General features: G+C 33.7%; 2 protein-coding genes across 2 annotated transcripts in view; both read left to right on the forward strand.

Annotated features, from left to right (window-relative positions):
* The window catches only part of LOC148616627 (uncharacterized), a 49,104-nt gene that overhangs the window by 6,730 nt on the left and 17,600 nt on the right, over positions 1-24,774 (forward strand). The gene's annotated exons all lie outside the window — the stretch shown is intronic.
* LOC148616628 (uncharacterized) lies at positions 17,362-19,808 on the forward strand. The gene is made up of 3 exons (XM_088583814.1): positions 17,362-17,505; positions 18,142-18,280; positions 18,725-19,808. Exons 1-3 carry the CDS (start codon positions 17,413-17,415, stop codon positions 19,348-19,350), a joined length of 858 nt encoding a protein of 285 aa, XP_088439940.1. The 5' UTR covers positions 17,362-17,412; the 3' UTR covers positions 19,351-19,808.

The raw sequence follows: 24,774 nt of genomic DNA on the forward strand, positions 1-24,774 counted from the left end.
TTCATTCCGTTGGGTTGTTGTCTCTTTGACACATCAGACACCACTCTCCGATGAAATAAACCCCAGTTGACACCTTCATTTAAGTTCAAAGGTTTGATCATTCCAAGTGCATATACAGGGAAACCTGTCTAAACTTGAACCCCTTTAGAAATTCAAATTTGTTCGGTGAAGAGAGGTGTTCTGTTTCTTAAGGTTAAAACTAATTTTAATTACTATAAAGAGACTTTAAAAAGCATTTGTTTAAAGCAGGTTTTCGGATTACTCAGGATTCGGTTTTAGACGGGTTTCGCTGTTATTATACTATTTTAAACGCTTTGTTGATAGAGGGGTAGTTAGCTGAGGCTTTATTAGGTTGTAGAGCCAAATGTTTAACTTGAAGATGTAACAAATCAGGTGAAATGTTAGGACGAAGAATATTTCAAAGGTCTGTCTGTCTGTTATAGATTTGCTGGTCTTTTCTTTCTATTGACAATGCAGTTTAATAGTCATATGTGCCACAGGTGATTTTAATATAACTCTCTGCGTGACAAATTTACCATTCCGGAAAGGGCAAATTTGACATGCTTAAAGAAAAGTGTAGAAGGATTTTTTTTGTTGATCATGTAATACTATAGTAGCCTAAACATACCTGACATGCAAAGAGATGAAAACTGTAAAAAGAAAAAAAGTTATTAAGGATTTAAATCAGATTTCCCATGGGAAAATCAAATATTAGGTGTAAAGTTCCCGTGGGAACTTGTTTTCCCATGGGATGATTCAATTTTCCTATAGGAACTTTTCCCATGGAAAGAGTGTACTATTCCCATGGGAAATCTAATAAGCTATATTAATCATTCTAAAAATCCATTTTTTTTATAATTTCATATTTACAAACACCATTTGATTTCTTCAGATAAATTTGTTTTAACCAAGGGAGGTAATTTTGCTGCATTCAGCAATGGGGAGATAATTTTGATGAAATATTGCACATCTTTTTTAAAATATCACAACTTGATAGTATCTTCAATTTTTATACTGTTTTAAAAAGAAATCTAATAAACCTTATCACAAGTTTTGAAAAATTAACAATTACTAGAACACTTTAATTACAAGAACATTTTGCAAGAAATTGAAACAAACTATTTTTGTTTAATGTGTATTATTTCTTCGAACAGTAGTATTACTGTCTATGTAATATCTACAACAAAATACTTTGAATAGAATGATGTCAAAAGGTATAACAATCACCACACATAAGAGCATTTTCTTTCTCAGTGATAAGTCACAACTGCATTCCATTGGTGTGTCTTCAAACAGGTCTTTTAGTAGTCCAAAAACAATCAAATCTTTGAATAAATAATCCTGTATATGGCTGATATCTTGATCTTCATGTAACTAAGGGTTGCTTTCCGTAACCCTGAAGCCCCATGCAGGTCCGGGTGTTAAAAGAATAGGCCTGCAGCAGCGCTAAGCTTGTCGTAAAAGGCGACTAAATAGTGCTCAGAACCCTAGCCGGGCGCTAGGGCGCTCTGCCCACAGAGCAACTGGGATGTGTGCCCCAGGTGGTGGAATGGGGTACCCCTGGCGTGTTACATGCTGGGGTTGTCAGGCTATAATACGAAAAACCTGACCGCAAACCATAGTAGTGCACCGTGTTGGGAAAGATGCCACGTTCCTCGCACGTTAAAGAACCCTACTGTGGTATTCTCCCGGAGTAGGAACCATAGGGCTCCGCCACAGGAGGCTAAATTGCCCGACTCTACCCATTTCTCCCTATTTCCAGTGGCAATCAAAATATGTCGACCCCATTATCCTTTTGTCCCATCCCTTTTTCATTTCATCATCATTTCATGTTCATTTTATCATCAATTTCATGTTCATCGTCTGAATATAGCTGAAATATTGCTGCTCGGACGTTAAACCCCAACAAACCGTAACCCTGAAAAAAAAATTACCTCAGTATATCAACAATGAGTTATATCATTTTTTTTCAAAACTTTTCAGACGTTTGTATGTACTTTTACCATAGTAACAGTGTATATGTACTTTTAACATAGTAACAGCTGAAGATTGTTCGATGATTTGTCAAGCTTCAAAAACAAACATGTTTAAGAACAAGCAACCCAAAATAAGTTCATTACTGATATACCTATGTTTTAGTGAATTTCAATTTAAACCTTTCTCTGGTCTAATCAGAGTATCAGTTATATTAATTGAGATATGATTTCTAAATATCAAAGTTTACATTTTTCATTCATGAATCAAAGTGGTAATTTCCATTAAAAATCTTCATAAACTGAATGAAAAAAATGAATGCTTGAAACAATCAACGACACCTTGACAAGTTATCCCATTCCTACTGGTATGTATCTTCCTGGCATTATGCATACAGCTATATATTTTTTTGAATGTTGTGATATTTAAGAATAAATTTTTTGTGTAATATCAATATAGATAGTATACATGGTACACGACTGTGTAGTTTAATTAAAATATGGCATATAAATACTGCTGTGCTTTGTTATTTTTTTTTTTAAATTCAGTTATATATGGACATTTTAGTCTCACTTACATTGCACAAAAGTTTACTATCCTTTATAGTAGAAGTTCCAGCAATTTATTTCAATAATCCAAGAAAGTTACTGACCAGCATGCCACTTCATATCCTGTATCTGTGTGATGTCAAATCCAAACTCATCCATTTGTTTGAACCTTAATGGAAAATATGACAATACATGTAGTTACAATCTTCCCTAAATTACATACATGTACATGTATACAATTCATCATGATGATTACTTTGATTTGAAATACTGATCATTTTTCCATAGTAGATGAACTTTGGAGATAGAAAAAAAACTCATTCACCTTAAAAAAAATGGGATGTTCTAATAAAAATGCACCAAGTAAACTGAAAAGAAAATAGAACAGGTACAGCATCTAAATACCTGAAATTCTAAATCAATCAAGTGGAAAATGTAAATACACACCATTATAACTTCAAGGTGGAGATATTTAAATATATACAATTCTTAAGCATCATTAACACTGAAAAAATAGTAATATATATCTGATTTTTACCAAAATAATTTTTTTTCAAGAACTGGTATTTAGTCTCACTCTTAGCACATGTTTCACTGGATATAATTAAAAAAAACTCAAAACAGGTCCCATTGAGTCCTTACAATTGTCCTCCTTGTAAAAAAATGTTTATGCTTCTCATTAACATAAAAATGATAGAGTGAAAGCGAAAAAAAAACAAAAAACATTCATTGCTATATTTTTCAATTATTTCCATGCGCAAGTTTAGAAATACGTTTGTAATGTTAATTAACCAGTTACAATGTACGTACAAATCGACATACCTATAAGTTCCGGGTCAATGGCAATTGCAGTGTGCGGGAGAAAATCTTACAAAAGGGTTTTACATGTTTATGTTTGGTAACTTATTTGCAAGTTTCATCAAATCCATTGAATAGGTAAGGAGGTTATGCACTTACAAAGTATACTGATAGTCAGGCAAATGTAAACAAAATGATTGCAACATGGTAATATCCTAAATAAAAAAATAAAATAATAATAATTCTAAATAATAGTACCACAGTTTCAAAATTTATATTTCACATAAAACGTGACAAAAAGCTCTATTTTTCTGTCCATTAAACTTACACATTAAACATTGAATAGAACCAAAGTAATATAGAACATCTGTTTCTACCTAGGACAGAATGTTGGATAGACAAACTGACAGACATGGTGATTTCAATATAATACCACCCTTTTGTTGATGGTAAAACTACTTCCACAAACTTAAAATTTCAAATGCATCTGGTTAACTTTCACATTCTGGTATGCTAGGTGTGGTAATTACTTGCAATTACACAGGTAAACCATTACAGGTAACTCTTCCTGTATAATGGGATTTAACAGGTTATGCATTTATCTAGGCCATAAAGATATATCAGCTACCAAATTTCTAAAAAGAGATAATTACAAGAAGAACAGGTATAGAAGAGCAAGGATGGAAAAATAGAATTGAATAGACAGGTTTTTGTAACTGTTCTATGTACAAGAGCTAAACATCAGGATGACAGGTATCTGAAAGACTAAAAAGTCTTTGATTATCAATTCATACATATGGGAGACAATATCCTGAAACTTTGTAACATAGCCTAACAATTTAACTTTATGTAAAGACAAGTCCCTAAAGATATTGATCATATGATTTGATTGTTGTTGAAGCACATCTACCTTGTCGAACATATTTAATGTAAGATAGATCATGACTGAAAGGTGTATTTAACAGGCTATCAAAAATTGTTTAAAATCTTTACTTAAGGACTGTTTTCAATTGCTGGTTAGATTATGGGTCATACAAGACTTCGGGTTGGTTTACTCTAAAAAACAAAAAAAAACCATGCAGTGGTTTTGTTGCAGTGTAAACAGACCCAAAGTTGATTATATCCCCTTGAAAACTTATCTTAAATTTTAATTCAAAAGCACCAGAAAACAAGAAAAAAATCACTGCATATTATTTATATAATATAAAATCCATATTTTTTTAAACGGGGGTCAATAAGTGCTGTCAACTGTTAAATGCACCATTTGTAATTTGCATGCATGCTTTAAGTGTATTGGGATACCTCATTGAAGTAGTTTCATAGTAAATGGGGCTGGCAAAATACCAAGTTAGATTATATGAAATGGACAATATTGCTCCATAATGCTGAATTATTAGAATTTCACAAAACATTAACGTTATATAAATTTACTTCCTTGAGAAATCATATGCATGATACATGTTTATAATTGGCTAAGAGATTTATATTTTTATGAATAGAAATAATATTCATCTTATATTTACCCATAAAACTGTCAACAGAAATGCAAAAAGCCCATGCAATACACAACTTTAAAAAAAAAAACTACCTAGGTGATGTTTGCTAATTTCTATCGCATGAAAATGAGCAGAAATGTCAACAAAATATGATATATTAAGTAAAAACTAGAATGCTAGCTTACATTCAAGAACCATGAACTTCACGTCCAAAGGTACTAAATTAAAATTTAAAAAACCGTTCAGTTCTATTATTGAATGTAGGACATTTCAGCCAGTGGACTTTTCGGCCTAGGAAATTTAGGCCCTGGACGTTTCGAACAGAAAATTTTGAAAAGGTGGATGTTTCAGCCAAAGTATATTTATTTCTCTCTTTTGATGATTTAGAGTAGACGTTTTTTTTTATTATTTAAAATAAAATAATGGCCAAGGTTGATGTATTGTTTGATTAAACTGACAGTGAAGTGTAATAATAAGTACTGTCCAAACATGATAGTATATATGCACTGTAATTACTCAATGATTGACACCATTTATTACTCATTATCTAGTAATTTTCAACGAAATAATTGAAATAAATCATTTCTTTTTAAACTTAAAAAAATGTATTCATATTTTCAATCAAGTTTTGAGACACTAAGTGTGTTACGAATCCTTTATCTACCAGTCATATTGTTTTAAATTTCTAATGCAAGTTTGCATGGTAAGTGAAATTGTGTGCAGTTTTAAAGTCAATAATAAATTTACTTTATTTGAAATCTAAATTAAAAACCAAATACTGAATAAATTTTATCTGCAAAGAATAGCAAATAGTACTGAAGTTATATATTTTCAAGCGAAACGGCCGTTTTCCGAAAAACCGAAAAATCCTATAGACTGTAAGGTCCACTAGCCAAAATGTCTGTCTACCCAATTATCTCCCTCTGGAGTTCACCAACAGTGATAATAATCACATTTACATGTGATGCCTACTCTTCGTAAAATAATTACCAAAATCCCTTCAGCAGTTTACACCAAATAAAATCTAAATCGTACTTGGTATTTCAACATTTAGACCGACTTTGAAGCGAGAAAATGCACTGCCATTGGCTAGGCTATCTTAATCAGTAATGAGAGTGTTTTGTTTGACCACCAAATTCATACATTTTGTCTAGATTAACATGTATGCAAGGTTACATAAACCATTTACGCAGAAAGCTTTTCTCAGTTGTCAATATCCTTACCAAATAAAATGCCGTTTTCCTCTATACTCGACGTCACATACAGCACATTTTAAAATTAAAGCTCTACTTTTTAAACAGTCGGGACTTACCGCAAGAGTTGCCTCTCTTTTATTTAATCTGAAGATAGTTCGCATATATGCATGACGTGTTAGTACCAACGAGTCGCTTATTGGCTTAAATAGTGCGTAACAAATCCTTACGGGAAAATCCCATACTAATATCCGCCATGTTGGTTTCTACGGGACGATTTGTTTGCAAACGAAGTTCGTAAGTTCCTATTAAACTCCGGTGACAATCGTCTGCTTGATCAACTTCTCAGTACTGTACGTTGTTCGCGTAAAATAAATCCGAGATATCCGAACTTACGCCGAAATGAATTCTGGGTTCTCCGGTTTTTGGACAAACCAATTAAACGTAAACAACATCTCCTAGCAACCCGATCATGGTAAAAATGGCCGACTTTTGACAATGTAAATATTGGGACCGAGAACTAAAATCTCATCGAAATTTAACGATTCAATGTTTAGGGAGAAGCCGTTTGGCTAAACGAATGAGCAAGTCATTTAAGACAATTTAAACGAGGCAGGTGTCAATAAAGTCGTAGAAAATATTTTTATTCAAATTTTAACAGTATCTTATTTATGTGACGCCGAGTATAGTCATTATGCAAGAAACGAGAACGGGATGTAAGAAAGGGGGAATGGAGCGACGTGTAAAGTTATGAATGGCTAAGGCCCTTCCGCCACTCGCGAGTATCGTCCGTTTGACAATAGTTTTCAAAGAGGCTGTATATATATACCCGAATCATGAATCTTGTTTTTACGTTATCACTTTTGGGATTCGGCGCTGGAGATTTGTTATACCAGAACTTGATTCATGGACTTTTTTATATGAAGGTACACAACTCAGCCACAACGGTACATATCATAAAGGGCTGACTTTTGATCTGTGAATACATATATAGAGTAGGGAGCATTTGAAAGAATCTAATTAAAACTAGCTCTTCGCTCCGTAGTTGACTAGTTTTAATTAGACTAAATTTTAATAGAAATACCTTATGACCACTTTGATGTAGTCATACATGCAGCACTTTTTGTCCAATTGGGACAAGGGAACCAGGATAATAAAGGTTAATAAAAAGATCATAATCTAAGAGATGATAACTATAGACAAAGAAAATAGACGCACACAACAAAGAACCTAAAATAAGCAAAACAATACACAAGAAGCAAAAGTATACAAACTAGACATTGCCCCTTACAGAAATATTCTCTCAGCCAGTTTAACACTGTACATTTTGGGACCATTGTGAACGTACATGTACGATTCCCATTGGACACAATATTTATGGTGGATAGAATAAGCACTTTTGAAACACAATTTCCTAAACATAAGTTCATAGCAATATGCACATCTCCATATGGTAATCTAACATTTCATTGAGTTTCATAACAATTCTGCAAGTCGTTCATGAGGAGTTGTGGACAACACGGGACAAAGTTTTGCTGAAAAAACATGACTTCACACAATTCATTTCTACATTTTTTGTCAAGACATAAATTCCTGACAGTATTCACACCTCCAAATTTTAATAACAATGCGGGAAGCTGCTTAGAAAATAGTGGATAGACAGACAGACAGCATAAAATCTGTATATCCTATAACTTCGTTTGCGGGGGTATAATGAGTAACATGAACTACACTAAATCTTGGAGTATGGACTACGTGCACTGGTCGGGTAAGCGTTCACTGTTTCTTCCTAGAAACACCCGACGAACTACTCGAGAATAAAATTTCACGCCCCGGGTAGATGAAAGAGGAAGGAAAACACGATGAACAAATCGTTTTTTATCATGCACTTGGATATACCTATGTTCTATGGTGACTACAACACAGCTTTCATAGTGATGACATCTTGCAGCAATATGATCTTGTCCCGGAAGGCTTACACGGTAAAAAAAAGTCCATGAAACAAGTTCTGGTATAACAAATTGTAAAATAAAAACTACATACGGAGGCGCACTATAGCCTGAACAACCTATTTTGATTTTTTCGGATGGGAACATCCCCCTTCTGTTCAAAAATTTCTTGACAACACCCCCCCCCCCTTTGGGATGGTCTCTGTGTTGACATTTGCTCCTGTTTCCTAGATATGACAGTTAAAACTCTGATACCAGTCAGTTATAACATGGATTTAAAAAAACAAACGTGATGTGCCCAAGTTAACATCCCACCAAAAAAGAGAAATTATTCTCATATGTAGTTTCGTGTTTTATTAATCGTATATGTCAGCCCCCTCTTTCTAATACTAATTTAGAAGCATTAAATTAATTATATTATTTTAATTTTAGTCTTTAAAGCGTAAAAACCATTTCCAATTTAAAAGTTCCGATGGGAAATTGAATCCTCGCATGGGAAACAAATTCCCATAGGAGCTTTGCACATTTCATACGGGAAATGTTTGATTTTCCCATAGGAAATCTGACTTAAATCTTTTATAACTTTTTTCTTGATACTGTTTTCATCTCTTTGCATGTCAGGTATGCTTAGGCTACTATAGTACTACATGATCAGCCAAAAAAAATCCTTCTACACTTTTCTTTAAGCATGTCAAATTTGCCGTTTCCGGAATGGCAAATTTGTCCCGCAGAGAGTTATATGTTGCTTGATTAATATGATAGTCATATGATTACCGTACTGTTCTCATATGTAATAACAAGTAATTACAATATGTTAATCATACGAAAATCACATATTGATAATCATATCATGCTCGATTCTGCAGGTCCGGGTGTCAAAAGAATAGGCCTGCAGCAGCGCTAAGCTTGTCGTAAAAGGCGACTAAATAGTGCTCAGAACCCTAACCAGGGGCTAGGGCGCTCTGTCCACAGAGCAACTGGGTTGTGTGCCCCAGGTGGTGGAATGGGGTACCCCTGGCGTGTTACATGCTGGGGTTGTCAGGCTATAATACGGAAAACCTGACTGCAAACCATAGTAGTGCACCGTGTTGGGATAGATGCCACGTTCCTCGCACGTTAAAGGACCCTTCTGTGGTATTCGATAGGAGTAGGAACCATAGGGCTCCTCCACAGGAGGCTAAATTGCCCGACCCTACCCACTTCACCCTATTTCCAGTGGCAATCAAAATTTGTCGACCTCATTATCCTTGTGTCCCATCCTTTTTTTCATTTCATCATCATTTCATGTTCATTTTATCATCCACTTTATGTTCATCGCCTGAATATAGCTGAAAATGGGAAGGGACACAAGGATAATGGGGTCGAGAAATTTTGATTACCACAGAAAATAGGGAGAGGTATATTGATAAAATGAATACTAAGGTGTTTTCGCTAATGCTTGTTTCTGGCCCTATTACTATATTAAAATACTGAAATTTAGTGAACCAAATTATAGACTTATAATATTCTTATTAGTTAGAAAACTGAACCAGACAATAAAAAATACATTTCACCTTTCACGAACCAAATGATATTTTAAATTGTTTTTTATTATTTCTTAAGAAAATTAGAGTTTTTTTGTGTTTTTAATTAGAAGTCGTAATTAAGTTTTACAAATTCAATATATCGAGGAAGATTGTTTTGACATAATTGGTTCTTACAGCTAAAATGTTTATTAAGATATTACTTACATAGTATGTATAGAAAATCTCATTGCCTTCTTTAAAAAGAAGGAAAAAAATAAACAAAAGAATGGTGTATAAACAAAATACTGAAAGGATGAAAAAGTCTATGATTCTTATAACCCTGTCTCTTGCATTTCTGTAGGATTTGATAAGTTGGTAATAGGGTAATAAGGTTAAATAATGAACGGATAGACAGACGGAAGATCGGAACGGAAATTAGTATTATACACTGTTTTTACATGTTTTATTTGTGCTGTTTTTGTATCTGCAGCTTTTTTCGAAGAATGTTGTTGAATTTCGCTTTAACCACTGTATTCTCGCTCTCCTTTGATACAACCGATTTTCATAACTTACCTCCAAGTCTACTTAAAAGTCGGTTAGTCCCCGAGTGTAGTCTACAGCCCAGAAGCTAGACTTGTCAAGAAAAATATAGATAATTTAGCAATATTTGTAGTATCACAAAATGCACCCAAAGCTTCATTCCTTGTATTACACATGGTGGATTGTCTCGGTGCTTTCTTTTGCTGCAAATGTCATTAATTTTGGTTTTTAATACTTTACAATTTAATTTGGATTTAAATCTGCCCTTGTGTTTGATTTGCTTCTGCTGAATTTTACTGCTTGTAACACGCGTAAAACATCACAAAATGTATTCGCATACATAATTTGCAGTGCAGCACAATCGACAGAATATTGTCATGATTTATCACTTCGGTACACCTTAGAAAATCTGTGTTTGACAGCATTAGGGAGTTCTGATGTAAAACAATATAAGTATTACAAATTAAAGAAATTTATTTATTTGTAAAAGTAATTTATAACAAATGAAATGCTAGAAATATCTGATACTGAAACCGTTATTCCACTCAAAGAAACATGCTACTTTTTCTTTATGATACTCATAAGATACAGTAATAATCGTTTATACACCATTTCTTTACTGACTTCATATTGAATCTGTATGATTAATGGAAATATTTAAGGTTACAGACCACCAATTCAACCAATGAGTATTTGGAACGTACGCAAAAATAGTCCTACGCAGAAATTACCCCTGTTCCTCATAGTGCGGGGAAAAAATTTCTCATTTAATTTTAAAAATTTAAACAGTTTCTGAAAGGAAAAACATTTCTGTACATTTTATAGGTGCATTTTGCTTCTTGTGATGTGAAGCCTAATTTTCATAATGATTTCTAAATATACCCCTGTCTAGTGAAAACACTGGGATTTCCCATGCTATTTATATACCCTTCACTTCCGGTGACCAGTACTGCACTGCAAGTCTGCTAACCCCACATGCCATTCTGAAGATTGTGAGCTGACACATGTAGAGTCATGCTGATATATAGTCCTCTGCAGGTTTAAGTTAAGGTAAAGTCCAGAGAAGCCATTGAATATTGTGAAATTAGCATAGAAGCCTATGGGAAGTGGAATTAGTGGTTTCTAGCCTTAAGGCTTAAGAAAAGGTCTGTTCATAATATTGAACAATATGATATAAATACAAAAGGTTTCCTTATCAAACCTAACCATACTAAGTATAAAGTAATGTACCAGAAATTATGTTTAAAAAGTATGTTTAAAGAGGGGACTAAGTTTCGAACGGAAATCAAAAGAATACAATCCACGGATAAAAACTAGACAGGAAACACAGACACATACAACAAAGAACATTAAATAACCAAAAAGGGGTTTATTAATCTAAGAAAATAAGAAAACCCCCGAGAACTAATAAATACAATAACAGTCATTTTTATCCAATGATATGAACAGAGCATTAAGAGTTACTATAGCTTAAACGTGTGTTAATATATTGATATGAACTTCAAGGGAAATCATCATTAATTTTGGGAACGATACGACTGGCATACTCCAGTGAACCCCTTGTATATTTTCTTTATCAAAAATTAAAACTGCGTTTCGTGTCAGTACTTTTTAGAAATGACTGCTAATGATAAGGGACATTTACTTGAAATATGTTGGTTAAAAAGTTGATGAAAATAGACAGGAAAATACCAAAAAGTCAAGAAGGAGTACAACTCGAAAGTTGAAAATTTATCCATTGATATGTTTATATTGCTAATGATTCTAATTCCATTTTTTGCGCTAGAATTCTAGAGTTGTTCCTATATACTCAAGTAACATAAATGGTGAAAACGAAACAGGAAATACAGAAGCCAGAAATTTCTAACTCGCTAGAATTCCAAGACTTTTTGTATCGCGCTAGAAGTCTAACAAATATGCTTATGGAGCAGGGTTATGTTGCTACAAGATTGAAGTCATCACTACAGAGGTTTTATGGTCGTCGTCATGAACTCGTGGATCGTTACGGTGTATCCATCTACACCATGAAAACTAATTTGTTCAACGTGCCATAGTTTTCCTTTCCTCGTTTGTCTATCCCGGACTTGACTTTTATGAGCAACTCGGCAGGCGTTTGTAGAAAATCAGAGGACGCTTACCCTACCGGTGCACCTGGTCCAGTTTTTAGTGGAGTCCGAGTTGCTCATTTGCTTTTGTTACTTCGTATGTATGATGTTAGTTACTTTATGTTCTTTGTTGTGTATGTCTGTTTTCCAAGTCTGATCTTTGTCCCTGGATTACATTCTTTTGATTACCGTAATAACCTTGGTTCCCTTGATAACTCTTTGTTATGTATTTGGTTGTAATACTGATGCTAATAGGTTACTCTTTGAAAGACATGTAGAACATACCGAAATTTGCAATATTTATATAACTGCTATTTCTATATTTCAAGCAGTAAAAAATAATGAGTAAAGCTAAGTTTAAGTTAATAAAGTTCAAATAGTTTACTTAATGCATAATGAATGTACGAATAGAAAAACAACCATAACTAATTTGAAAATGAAATTGAAATTAATTTTCATAATCATCATTGATACGTTTCCACGATTGAAAAAGGATTGAAAACGGGGGAGAGTTGTGATCACGTCGAAGTATTTTAACCTCGCCGCATATTTTCGCCTGTCCCAAGTTAGGAATTTCTGGGTTCTGTATGTCTTGTTTCGTTTTCACCATTAGTTTATTTTTATGTTACTTTAGTATATAGGGACAACTTTTTCGCAGTACCTGTCTATAATGATGTTTAAGGGCCAGCTACGGCCTGCCCTGTGATGTGCAAGTTTCATCGTCGTTCATTGAAGACCAATGGGTGTCTTTGGGCTTGCATTTACATCCCGATGGGGTAGTTGTCTTTTTGACATATTCACCATACCTATTCTCGTTATATTAGTTCAATTGAGTTTTGAATATTTTTTTCTGAGAATGAAAGAAGTGTGACGGACAGATGAACAAACGATAGAAGCAAAGAACGGACGAACCAACGAATCCGTTAAATATTCATGAAATATTCTTTATAAAAACCAATCAGAAGGTGACTCGTGCATGTCAAAAACCAATTGAACTGACTTTTATTTTGATTCATAAACAGTCGTAGACGTTGTTTGGTTGTTGCATTATCGAGATATAAATTATATAGATTGTGTATGATGTTGGCACGTTTGGAGAGCTATTGTTCTGGAATCAATACAATATGAAACTGCTATAATTTTCAGGTACAGAAAACATACTTTATTTAAGAGAGAAAGGAACCGGAAACCTGATAAGATAATTATTATTCTTTTACAATACTTTATATGTATGGTAGAAAGAAAATGAAGATGTAGACGGTATCGCTTTAGTGATCTACATATGTAGTGTTGCACCGGTATAATTGATAAGGCTAGAAAAGTACATGACAGTTCAAGGCTATACCGAGTTTATCGTTGATTTGTTAAATCAGTGCACTGTGACTGATTGCCAATATACATCAGTATTTAGATAAATAGTTTTAAAACCATAAAACAACGGTTGTGACCTGAAGTAGGAAAACAACTTAATGTCTACAAAACAATATAACGTTTGCAATGCAACAGTTAAATGAATGCATAAAACGTTTTTGAAAACGTACAAGCAATGGAATTCGCTTCTACCCTGCAAAGGGCAATAAGCTATTAGATAGTTATGTAACGACTTTCCTTACCATACTCAAACATATTAAGTGTAAATCCATGTATAGGAAATTACATTAGAGAGTTGTTTTAACAAGAAAGTTTATTAACCTTAAAAATTAAAGAAAACTTTCGCGAAATAAATAAAAAAACCTGTTTCAAATAGGGCATTGTAATATATCACGCATGAATGCTTCCTCTATTTAAAAAGACCATTAGTTGATCTCTGCTTCATTAGATTTGCTCAGAAAATTTTTTAATAGAATTTAAAAAAAAAAGGTTTTTGACGGAGTTATCTGCCCTTGAAATGTTCATTTTCAGTGCATTTAAATGAAATTGTATCTCAATGGTCCAGCATGATATGGAAAATCTTATCTGTTTTCCTTGATTCTGGTTGATTCAATAGTCAAATTACACTAATTTGATCAAAATGATGTTTTTTTTCCATACCATGTTTCACCTACTCCCTAATTCTTACAGAGACTGACACTTAAGTTTTGAAAAAAAACAAACTTCCTGTTGTACATGCGATTGGTTGTCTTGTTAAAATTTGCTTTGATAGTTGATAAGTTTAAGTAGTTCGTGAAAATGACCAATATTTCCTTCATTGAAATATTTATATCTAGAAATTATGTTTTCATTTACTTTGTCAAATATATACATTTTTCAAGTCGGCTTGAACTGAATTAGAATTACCTTAATCATCCTACTCGTTTTTTTAAACTAAAAGCGGAAACAAACATAGATAACTCGCTTATTAATGCTTTTTTTTCTGTTCGTTTTATTGATGCTGTTTGCCCATTCTTTGTATTTGCATTTGAAGATTGCGCTAACCATTGTCCTTTTTCTCCTTTTTTAGGGCTGTTTACATATTTTTCTAGTGAATAAATAGGAGGTTGGAATTTGTTCTTAGGGATAAGATATATGTTAGTTATACTGTTGAATGCTTATCATAAAAATTACCAATACTCTTATCCTTGGAATAATCAAAATTCTTATTCTCGATTAAACATTTTCAGTTTTTTTTCCGGCATAAAATTTATTATGTATAAGACGTATTTCTATTGATTACTGAAAATCGCCAAACTTAATCGGAAGAATACCCAGAAATATTATTTGTGATAGTACTAAACAAAAAATACCAAATAAGCCATTTTTATCGAAGCATAAGTACTCTAGGGGTTTTGACATGGAAAAATATGTCAATTTAAGCGATTTTTCGATGGGTACATTTTTTTTAAATTTTACCCCAAAACCCTAAGTGTAACTGCAAATTTCTTGGTATCATTATAAAGCTGATGATACCTATATTTGTTTAGTTTGTTAACCCATGCTGTCCCAGGAAGATTTGGACGCTCAAACAATTGAGTCACAAAAATCTTGACTTTTTGACCCAGTGGGGTACAAGTAAAGCTGAAAAAGAATCCGATAATATTCTTTGGCGACAAATTTATTCGGTAATTGGAGGCATAAATGTACCTAAAAATCACCATGAAGTTGACGAGGGGCTGCACGGTGGACCCTCCCAGCCCCCATTGACTATATGACTATTCATAGAGAAAAATGAATAATACGAGGCAGGTATATTTTTTAACAGGATGAAGTTGAATATGCGGATATTAAAAAAAAGAATCATGCCTTTTTACAGTTTTACATTAACTGTGGTTAATTTTTTTGATAATTTAACAAAAGTTTAGGATGTGGGTTACAAACAGATAAGTAATTTTTGGGGTAAACTCGAAACGATTCTCACTCAGTATTACAAGTTAACTTCATGTAAGAATGAAATTGAGCTCTCAGTGATTCTTAGGTCAAAAGTTAAATTCGTAATGCATATGTAAATACCGCTATGAGGACTTTGAAAGTAATTGAAATAAAAAAAAATAAATTAACTAGTTCGGTTAAAATCCGTTCGGCTGTTTCTGAAAAGAAGCGCGGAGATTAGAAGAAAGAAGAATTTTAAAACAGAAGTCAAAACAATATTATCCCCCACTGCGTTAAAGGAACATATATGTAATGAAAATAGTAAAAAGCTTGAGGATAATACCTTTTTGTTAACGACAAGATTAATACACCTGCTTAAATGATTATAAGGATGAACAAATAACAAAATATCTATTTCTTGGAATTAAAAAGATCAACCAACTACGGGCTATGATTGATTGATTGTTGGGATTTAACGTCCGAGCAGCAATATTCCAGCTATATTCAGACGATGAACATGAAATGGATGATGAAATGAACATGAAATGAAAAATGGGATGGGACACCCGGATAATAGGGTCGATAAATTTTGATTGCCACAAGAAAAAAGGCTTGGATGGGTAGGGTCGGGCAATTTAGCCTCCTGTGGTGGAGCCCTATGGTTCCTACTCCGGGAGAATACCACAGTAGGGTTCTTTAACGTGCGAGGAACGTGGCAACTTTTCCAACACGGGGCACCACTATGGTTTGCGGTCAGGTTTTCCGTATTGTAGCCTGACAACCCCAACATGTAACACGCCAGGGGCACCCCATTCCACCACCTGGGGCACACAACCCAGTTGCTCTGTGGGCAAACGCCCTAGGCCCCGGTTTTGAGCACTATTTATTCGCCTTTTACCACAAGCTAAGCGCTGCTGCAGGCCTATTCCTTTGACACCCGGACCTGCACGGGGCCATATTATATTAAGATAAGTCTTACTAGTTCCGCCAACAAAGCAATGAAAACACAGACAACGTCAATGTAAGAAGTACAAAATAAATTAAAAAAAAAAAAACAAAAAAAAACAAAAAAAAAAACCACACACACAAAAAAACCGATATGGGTATTTCTCTTTATTAATTGCATTAATATCTCAATTCATCGCAAGCAATAGATAAGAAGTTTTTCCTTATTTTATACTAAGTATTATAATTTCACTAATGATGCCAAGTAAAAAAAAATATATAGATATGAAAATATTTTAAATTTCGGTTTGCGTACACGTGTTTCAAGAAGTAACCTCTCATCAGTACCATTAAAACCAAAAATTGGTAAAACTTAACCTTGTTTATTTAATTGCAGTACATCTGAAAAAGCTGTTTCAGTTACAGTACATCTGCAAAAGCTGCTTTCACAAACAGCAATATACTTGCGTATGTACTTTCCAGCAAAAAACGTTTTAACATTTTATAATTTATATAATACATCGTTTGACAATCAGATAACATCGCGTAAAATAATTTAACTTGTTCCCGACGTTGCAAGATTCTTGCATTTTCTTAGAGGACTTCCTGCAGGATCTGGAGTTAATTTCGAATGTCAGACGCTGTCCGGAGCTTGATGTGTTAAATCAAACCTTCCAAAGTTTATTTAAAGAAAAAAAAATGTTTCACTCCTGCATATTTAGTGCATTTTTTTCATACTATTGGTGAGAGAAGTCTTATTTAACTTTTGGAAATTGTTACCACAAAAGCAGTCAATTTTATTTGAACAACCAATGATGTAAAGCGTTTCATTTCAGGGATTCCGATGAAAATAGCACATTCACTTAAGGATTGTTAATCTACATAAATAAAAATGATAAAAAATATACACAAATGCTTTTCGAACAGGCCAAATAAGTTCAATATTTGCTTTATTGCCAGGGAAACATAATTAAAATTTACCTCTTGTTATTTAGGTTGATTTATATTTTAGGTTATCAATTTCAAAATTGCTACAATGTTGAAAGCGGGTTAGGACCTGGATCTTTCCAAAGAATGTTTATTTTCCCTAAAACAACGCTAAATTGTATGACAAAGTGTCTTGAATCATACAAATACGCCGCTACAAAATATGATGAAGATTATGAGGTGAATATATATATGGACATCAAATACTGACTTTTTCCAAAATACAAAGATAATTCATGTGAATAAACAGTAGTATGGGCTTATTCGTAGGACACTTTTTGTAGACTTTTTATCAAATATAACGAGAATAGGTAATATGTCAACCCTTTCAGGGATGAAAATGTCAAAGGCCCAAATTGGTCTTGAACGACGAGGGAACCCTTACACCAAAAGACAGACTGCAGCTATCCCGAACACATCATTTTACACATGTACAGCAAAATAGGTTCCCCTATATACTGAAGTAACATAAATAATATGTAGGTAAATACGAAACAAGACATACAGAAGATAGAAATTCCAGACTTTGGACAGGCACAAAAAAATTCTCCGGGGTTAAAGTACTTTCGCATGGTCACGACAAACCTGTTTTTTTTTAATGTGAAAAAAATATTCCACAATTCAACTCACCTAAAAATCAGTTTAAAAAGTTCTGAGTTCCTTGTTACAACGGAAATAAAGAAAAGTGAATAAAAATTACACAAATGTACAATGTAAGGACTACTAGCAGTTAACTGACATGCCATCTCCAGACCAGTTTAAACCAACAAAAACAAGTATGTCTCAATTGTATGTAAAATCAATTGGTATACACAGAAAGAAGACTTTGAGTGTTACTGCAGCAATGATATACAGTTAACAGGTGTGGTTCAAGGTACTGATTGTGGAATGCCATGTCCATCGATTTCTTCTATCAGATGCGGACATATTGGTCGTCTGGCTGTCTATATTGTAGGTCAGTATTTTGTTTTAGTAAATTTATAACATCAGACGCTGGTATTTGCAGTAGACTATAAAAAATACTAAACGCAAAATTAAGTAAAATAATTTGAAAGGATCGATGGTGCGAACAAATTTTGGACCGACTGCAGCAGTAAATGTTCAATACAAACGCGCTTAATCAAAGCTCTTTTGATTGACAGCACTGTGTTGCCTTTCTGCAGTACTTAAAAAAACTGCGTCACGTTGTTTTGATATCGACAATAGATATGCTAGACAACTCATTTTACGATTTTACAAATTACTGAATAAAAATTTGTTTCAATGATAAGACCATGTATTATTTTTACTAAAAATAAGAGAATAAGACTAACGGCCCATAAGGACACGAGATAGAAAATGAAACCGTATGAAACTAAGTTTTGAAGACTAACAAATTATTCCTTGAATTCATTAACAGAAGACACTGCACCTACCACCTTTCAACAATTTCAACAAGAAACGACAACAGAAGATATTGAGTTTACAACAACTATTGCCACAACAACTTATCAGTCTACAACTATTTCAACGACCACACCGGTGAGCACGGTACAAACTGATGTTTTGTCTACGGATATTGGAGATACAACAGTTGTTGCCACAACACCTTATCAATCTACAACCATTTCAACGACCGCACCCGTGAGCCCGTTACAAAATGAAGGTTATACTATTGCAACAGCAATTCCACCAGTTCAGACAATGACTACAATGACCTCCCCTGGTTCTTCAATAAAGATTAACAACTGTTCTTGTCCTTGCAACATGGTGAGCAACAGGTGGGATTTTTTATTAATTGAAACTTACACCATAGATGAATTAAAGCAACTCTTACGAGATAATTTAGATGAACTAGAAAGTCAAGTTGCTATTGATAAAAGCCAAACACTTTTATCTATCTACAAAAAGCGATGTATGGATGATGACCGACCCACATCGACGGTGATTGGTGTGTTCGGTGCGGTAATGATATGTATTCCACTGATGATATTATTTTTTTGTGATTTTGCTGGATTGTTATGTAGGAAGAGGAAGCGATATTGATCTTAACCAAGGATAGACGTGACACATACTATTTATTGCTCAAATTGACTATACTTCCCTTAGGTGTGTGTGTCCCGTATGTATGTATGTATATATGTATGTCCCGTACTACCATACATCGTGTACTAAGTTACAGCCCTAGATTAATCCTACGAGGAGGAGTGACCCGGCCAGCGAAAGCTATATTTTTATATAGCCTAGCTGGCCGAGTGGTCTAGGGCGCTGGACTTTGTGCAGGCGGTGTTGCCATAGATGTCACAGCGGTACGAGTTCGAGTCCCGCGGAGGGAACGACCAAAAATTTGCATCGCAAATTTGATAGTTCTAACATCGTTGGGAATTTTTCAGACCTTTCTATAAATTTACGTTATCTTCCCTGTATCAATTTGATCCGATGGAGCAGTGTAGCGAATAGAGTCGTCACATTCTGAGACGTTGTATATATATATATATAGAGAGAGAGAGCTGAAAAATTCCCAACGATGTTAGAATTGTTGCGATGCAAATGGTGGTCTAGGGCGCTGGACTGTGTGCAGGCGGTGTTGCCATAGATGCCACAGCGGTACGAGTTCGAGTCCCGCGGAGGGAACGACCAGAAATTTGCATCGCAAATTTGACAGTTCTAACATCGTTGTGAATTTTTCAGACCTTTCTATACGTTTACATATCTTCCCTGTATCAATTTGAACCGATGGAACAGTGTAACGAATAGAGTCGTCACATTCAGAGACGTTTGTATGCCATGCATAATGTCAAGTAATATTATTACAAACAAATATTTTTACCAAAGTTTGTATAAAAATTTCCAGGAGAATTTGTGTAGATACATACAGAAATACAGAATTTATTTTTGAAACTTATTTCTGCCTGTACACAAATAAACAGATATGAAAGCAAATAGAGCTCTATGGTACTATAGTATATAAATAACAATGGCCGTTTGCAGTCAAAAACTTTAATTGTTAAAAAACATGAATTATTAATAATAAATATACAGCTTAACAATACTATCACCAAGAAGCCTAGTAATCGTATTCCTGCCTTTAAAAAATATAGTTCAAATTTGTAAATGTAGGATTTTAACCCAAACTATAAATAATGTAAGTTATTGCATTTAAATTTATGTATACTGTCCTGAGTAGATTTTGCACGAGGTAACGAGTGTGGTATCATTTTCTGCTAGAAATAACGTCACTAATATAAATGAAATAACGCGTTTATTATATATTAAAAAAATATTTTAAGATATCCTTATGGGCTTCTGTAGATATAAAGCATACATATGTTTTACAAATACTGAATTTTTTTAATATCAACTTCATGTTTGAACGAGACCTTACCTCCGAATTTTTGTCCACTCATCCAATAATTCTACAATAACTGTTAGTTGGCATCAACTATTTAATTTCCATTGAGTACTTTTAACAACAACAAATAAAATACATTTTTGAATGATTGACATCCGCAAATTTGAAAATGGTTAGGTTCTTTTTAAAAAATGATTCTAATGCTTACTTGCAAATAAAAGAATATCTGGATTTTCCATTGAGGTTAACAACCAACTTCTGTATTCTGAAAGACGTCATATGTTGAAAATAAGTGTTTAAAAACATGCTTTAGCTTATTGTTGCCCGAAAAGTTAATAACCAATGTAGAGCTAGCCGTCAATATCAGCCCGCATGGAAGCTAGCCGTCAATAATATTCATGAATATTTATAAGATTGGGGTGCGTTCAAACAATTTAAAAAAAATGAAATACGCGAATCGATTTCGCTATTCTTAATATTTGCGTGCAGAAAATAAGAATAATGATAGAATATACGTCTAAGTCTGTATACTGATGATGTTATTAAATATAAAAAAAAAAAGTTGAGTGTAATACACTATGGTATCGAATACGCAATAGGGGTGGATCAACGCCCGTGCAGTAAGTTACTTTTTTCAACATGTACACCGCCCGTGCAGGTCCGGGTGTTAAAAGAATAGGCCTGCAGCAGCGCTAAGCTTGTCGTAAAAGGCGACTAAATAGTGCTCAGAAACCTAGCCGGGGGCTAGGCGCTCTGCCCACAGAGCAACTGGGATGTGTGCCCCAGGTGGTGGAATGGGGTACCCCTGGCGTGTTACATGCTGGGGTTGTCAGGCTATAATACGGAAAACCTGACCGCAAACCATAGTGGTGCACCGTGTTGGGAAAGATGCCACGTTCCTCGCACGTTAAAGAACCCTGCTGTGGTATTCGATAGGAGTAGGAACCTTTGCGCTCCGCCACAGGAGGCTAAATTGCCCGACCTTACCCATCCCCCCTTTTTCCAGTGGCAATCAAAATTTGTCGACCCTATTATCCTTGTGACCCATTCTTTTTTTTTCATTTCATGTTCATTTTATCATCCATTTCATGTTCATCGTCTGAATATAGCTGAAATATTGCTGCTCGGACGTTAAACCCCAACATACAAACAACATGTACACGTGCATTATACTCTTACAATTATCTTCTAATCCAAAGACTTAGACTTTTAAGTATAATAAACAATATTCAATATCTTATTAGTTTTTAATGGTAATAAAAAAAATACTTTGACCCTGGGAACTATGATAATTTCGCTTATTGTCTTCCTTGAAGGTCATTTTGCTAATAGAAAAAAACTCTGTCACTAATAATAAACTTCAAAATTTCCTTTAAAACTAGACAAATCAGTTCGTATTAAAGATGTAGGCATGCATTTGCAATGTTTACAAATCTATTTCTTTTTGAAATTTCCACACGGGTTTGAAATAAGGGAAAGGCTAAATAATACCAACGTTGTGAAAAGTTTTAGGTGTTATCTGAAAAGAAAATCTAATCAATAAAATTGATGAAATAAAATGTTACATGTACTTGTTACATAAAAGGCAGATCTTTGATTTCAATAATATAAGGCATATAAAATTGCATGGTAACTATTTAAACACGTAGACTACTAAAGATACTTTCCAGCGCGATCAATAGCATTTCAAACTTTCCGTTGCTTATATATTGATAGCGAAGAAGAGATTTTGACAAAAGATACAAATTAGCAACCAAAATAACTCCTTGTAGTATTCAGTTGAATCTCGAGCAAGACGAATATAATGTGTAGCTTTTTTCAATTCCTTTTTCTAATACAAACCTGTATATTTTTTTAACGAATTGGTTTATTCTGATATTTACGTTTATTCAAATTCAATGTATAGAGGGATTCATTAAGATTTAACACCTGGGTCCCTACAAGGGCTAAGCCTCCACATACTGGTGACCTAGTAAACCCTTTGTCTTTTTTGTTTAATTAACTAATTGGTAATTTGTATAATTAAATGTGGGCAAACCAGGATTAAACCATGCGACCAAAGATACATGTACCCCGCCCCGTTTTGTAAAAAAGGAGTAAGATCTAGTAGTGCTTCTGCAAACAAAAAAACGTCGAAAATAAAATATTGAACCAAATTCGAAGTCAACCTGGGTGACCAAGGTCTATCAGTCCGTTAGTCCATCTTGGGACTGAGATTTTAAGCATACTTAAAGACTATCAATTCCCAAAATATTTGGAAATTCCATATCTTCCTTAGTCCTTTAGACAATTTTAATAAAAAGCTTCACCGAGCACAGCATGATACGACCGCAGTTCTCGAACCCTGAACAGTTGAAGCAAGCGTGGACATTGCATTAGTTTTTGAAACACAAAGGACTTACAATGGTGTCTTCTAGCTATTCCAACATTTTAAAAATATATATTCTGGATATTCCTACATGCAGAGAACAATGGATGTTGTTTTAGTAGGTTTTGTTGTTTTAGTAATTATTGCCTAATTAATTTTACAGGTAAATTTGGGATTCAACATTGGATTTAAACATTTTATTAGAAAAATTATAATGTGTTTTAGAGAAATGTGGGGCTATTTTTGCCAAATTTATAACTTTTTTCATGGTAATAAACATATAAAATATAGACTTAAAATGTTGAAATATTGGAAAGAAAATAGAGACTGAAAATTAAATTCAGTTAAGTAATAAACAAAGGAAGAAGCCGTCCATGCCTGCACCTTGCTCCAGTACCAAGCCGATGGTAAACGTGTCCCAAGAAAACGCGAATACCGAGAGATCGACTCCAGACCGACAACACTAAAGATTCGTCTACAGAACCAGGAACTCACATCAGTCGTTTGCTTACGCTGCTTCTCATCTCTGGCATCTAGAGTAGACTTGTGAACTTTTGATTAGTGCTTGAGCTGTTGTGCTTTGTATGTTTTATTTATGCATTTATTGTATGATTCTTTTAAACAAATCATGTGTACTTTAACTTTATTTACTGCTTTTTCATTTATTTACAATGTTATCAGTGCTTGAATATTATGTACTTATAAAGTGTGTATTATCAATGACTTATTGACATCATAAATATTGAATATTTAATAAAATTGTGAAAAAAAAAAATCTTATTTTTTATTTTCTTATTTGTTAAAAAAGAAAACTTTAAATGGCACCTAAACACTTCCAAGTCTAAAATTCATAAGAATTTTCACATGAAACCTTTACAGATCCCAAATAAAATTTCATACATACAGCAAAAATGTGACAGGTAACTCCAACACATTTAGAATTCTAATTAAAGTTTTGTTTTTACAGTATACACAAACTTAATCCCTTGTTTATACAACCGTTCTGGCTATTCCTACATGGATTTTATAATTTTTACCTATAAATTTTAGAATGTTGGAATAGCCAGAATAAACCCTTACAATTTATATGGACACAACACATAGTTTTGACAGTATATTGTAAAAAAATAAAATTAATTAATTTTTTTTAATCAGACCAAATAAAAAAAAAGTCGATTTTTGGAGTGTGGCTCCCTTGACACATTAAACCTCCAAAAACATAAGAGACATTTTAATTTTCTATGCTAAATGCAGGCAAAGATTATTATTAAGAATCCAATAAAATTTAATTTTTCGAAATCGGACCAAAAATTTAAAATAAGTCGACTTTTTTCGGATGTGGCCCTTTTTAACTTGAAAACTGTACAAGATAGCTTAAGGACTATCGATTCCCAGAACATTGGGAATTTCCATATCTTCCTCTGTCGTTGAAAAAAAATTAAAAAGGGGGCCCCTTACCACTTAAGTACCAACTTCGAGGTGGGTGGCTGGGACCAAGGTCCATTAGTCCATCTTGGGACTTCCTAATAAGTGAAATCTTTTGGATTTTTGTGATATTTTTTTTCTTTCGTTTAGATTTTTTTTAATTATACTTCTGTTATATTTTCTGAATTATTTCTGATAAAGCCGCGCAACGAATTAGGGAAGGTCAACTTTATTTTAAAAAAAATGTAGTTTTAAATAGGGATTTCATTCGAGGTAAACAAAAAATACTGCGCGGGTAAGGATAATACCAAACCTCAATTTTCGA

The sequence above is a fragment of the Perna viridis genome, chromosome 5 (genome assembly GCF_037379345.1).
Source record: "Perna viridis isolate PV_CMFRI_1.1 ecotype Kerala chromosome 5, ASM3737934v1, whole genome shotgun sequence".
Classification (NCBI taxonomy): domain Eukaryota; kingdom Metazoa; phylum Mollusca; class Bivalvia; order Mytilida; family Mytilidae; genus Perna; species Perna viridis.

Excerpts from the sequence above, each read along its gene's own strand:
- LOC148616628 (XM_088583814.1), top strand. The coding sequence starts at position 17,413 with ATGTTTATTTTCCCTAAAACAACGCTAAATTGTATGACAAAGTGTCTT. Across the intron at positions 17,506-18,141 it reads AATATGATGAAGATTATGAG|AAAGAAGACTTTGAGTGTTA; the intron begins GTGAATATATAT and ends TGGTATACACAG. Across the intron at positions 18,281-18,724 it reads TCTGGCTGTCTATATTGTAG|AAGACACTGCACCTACCACC; the intron begins GTCAGTATTTTG and ends ATTCATTAACAG.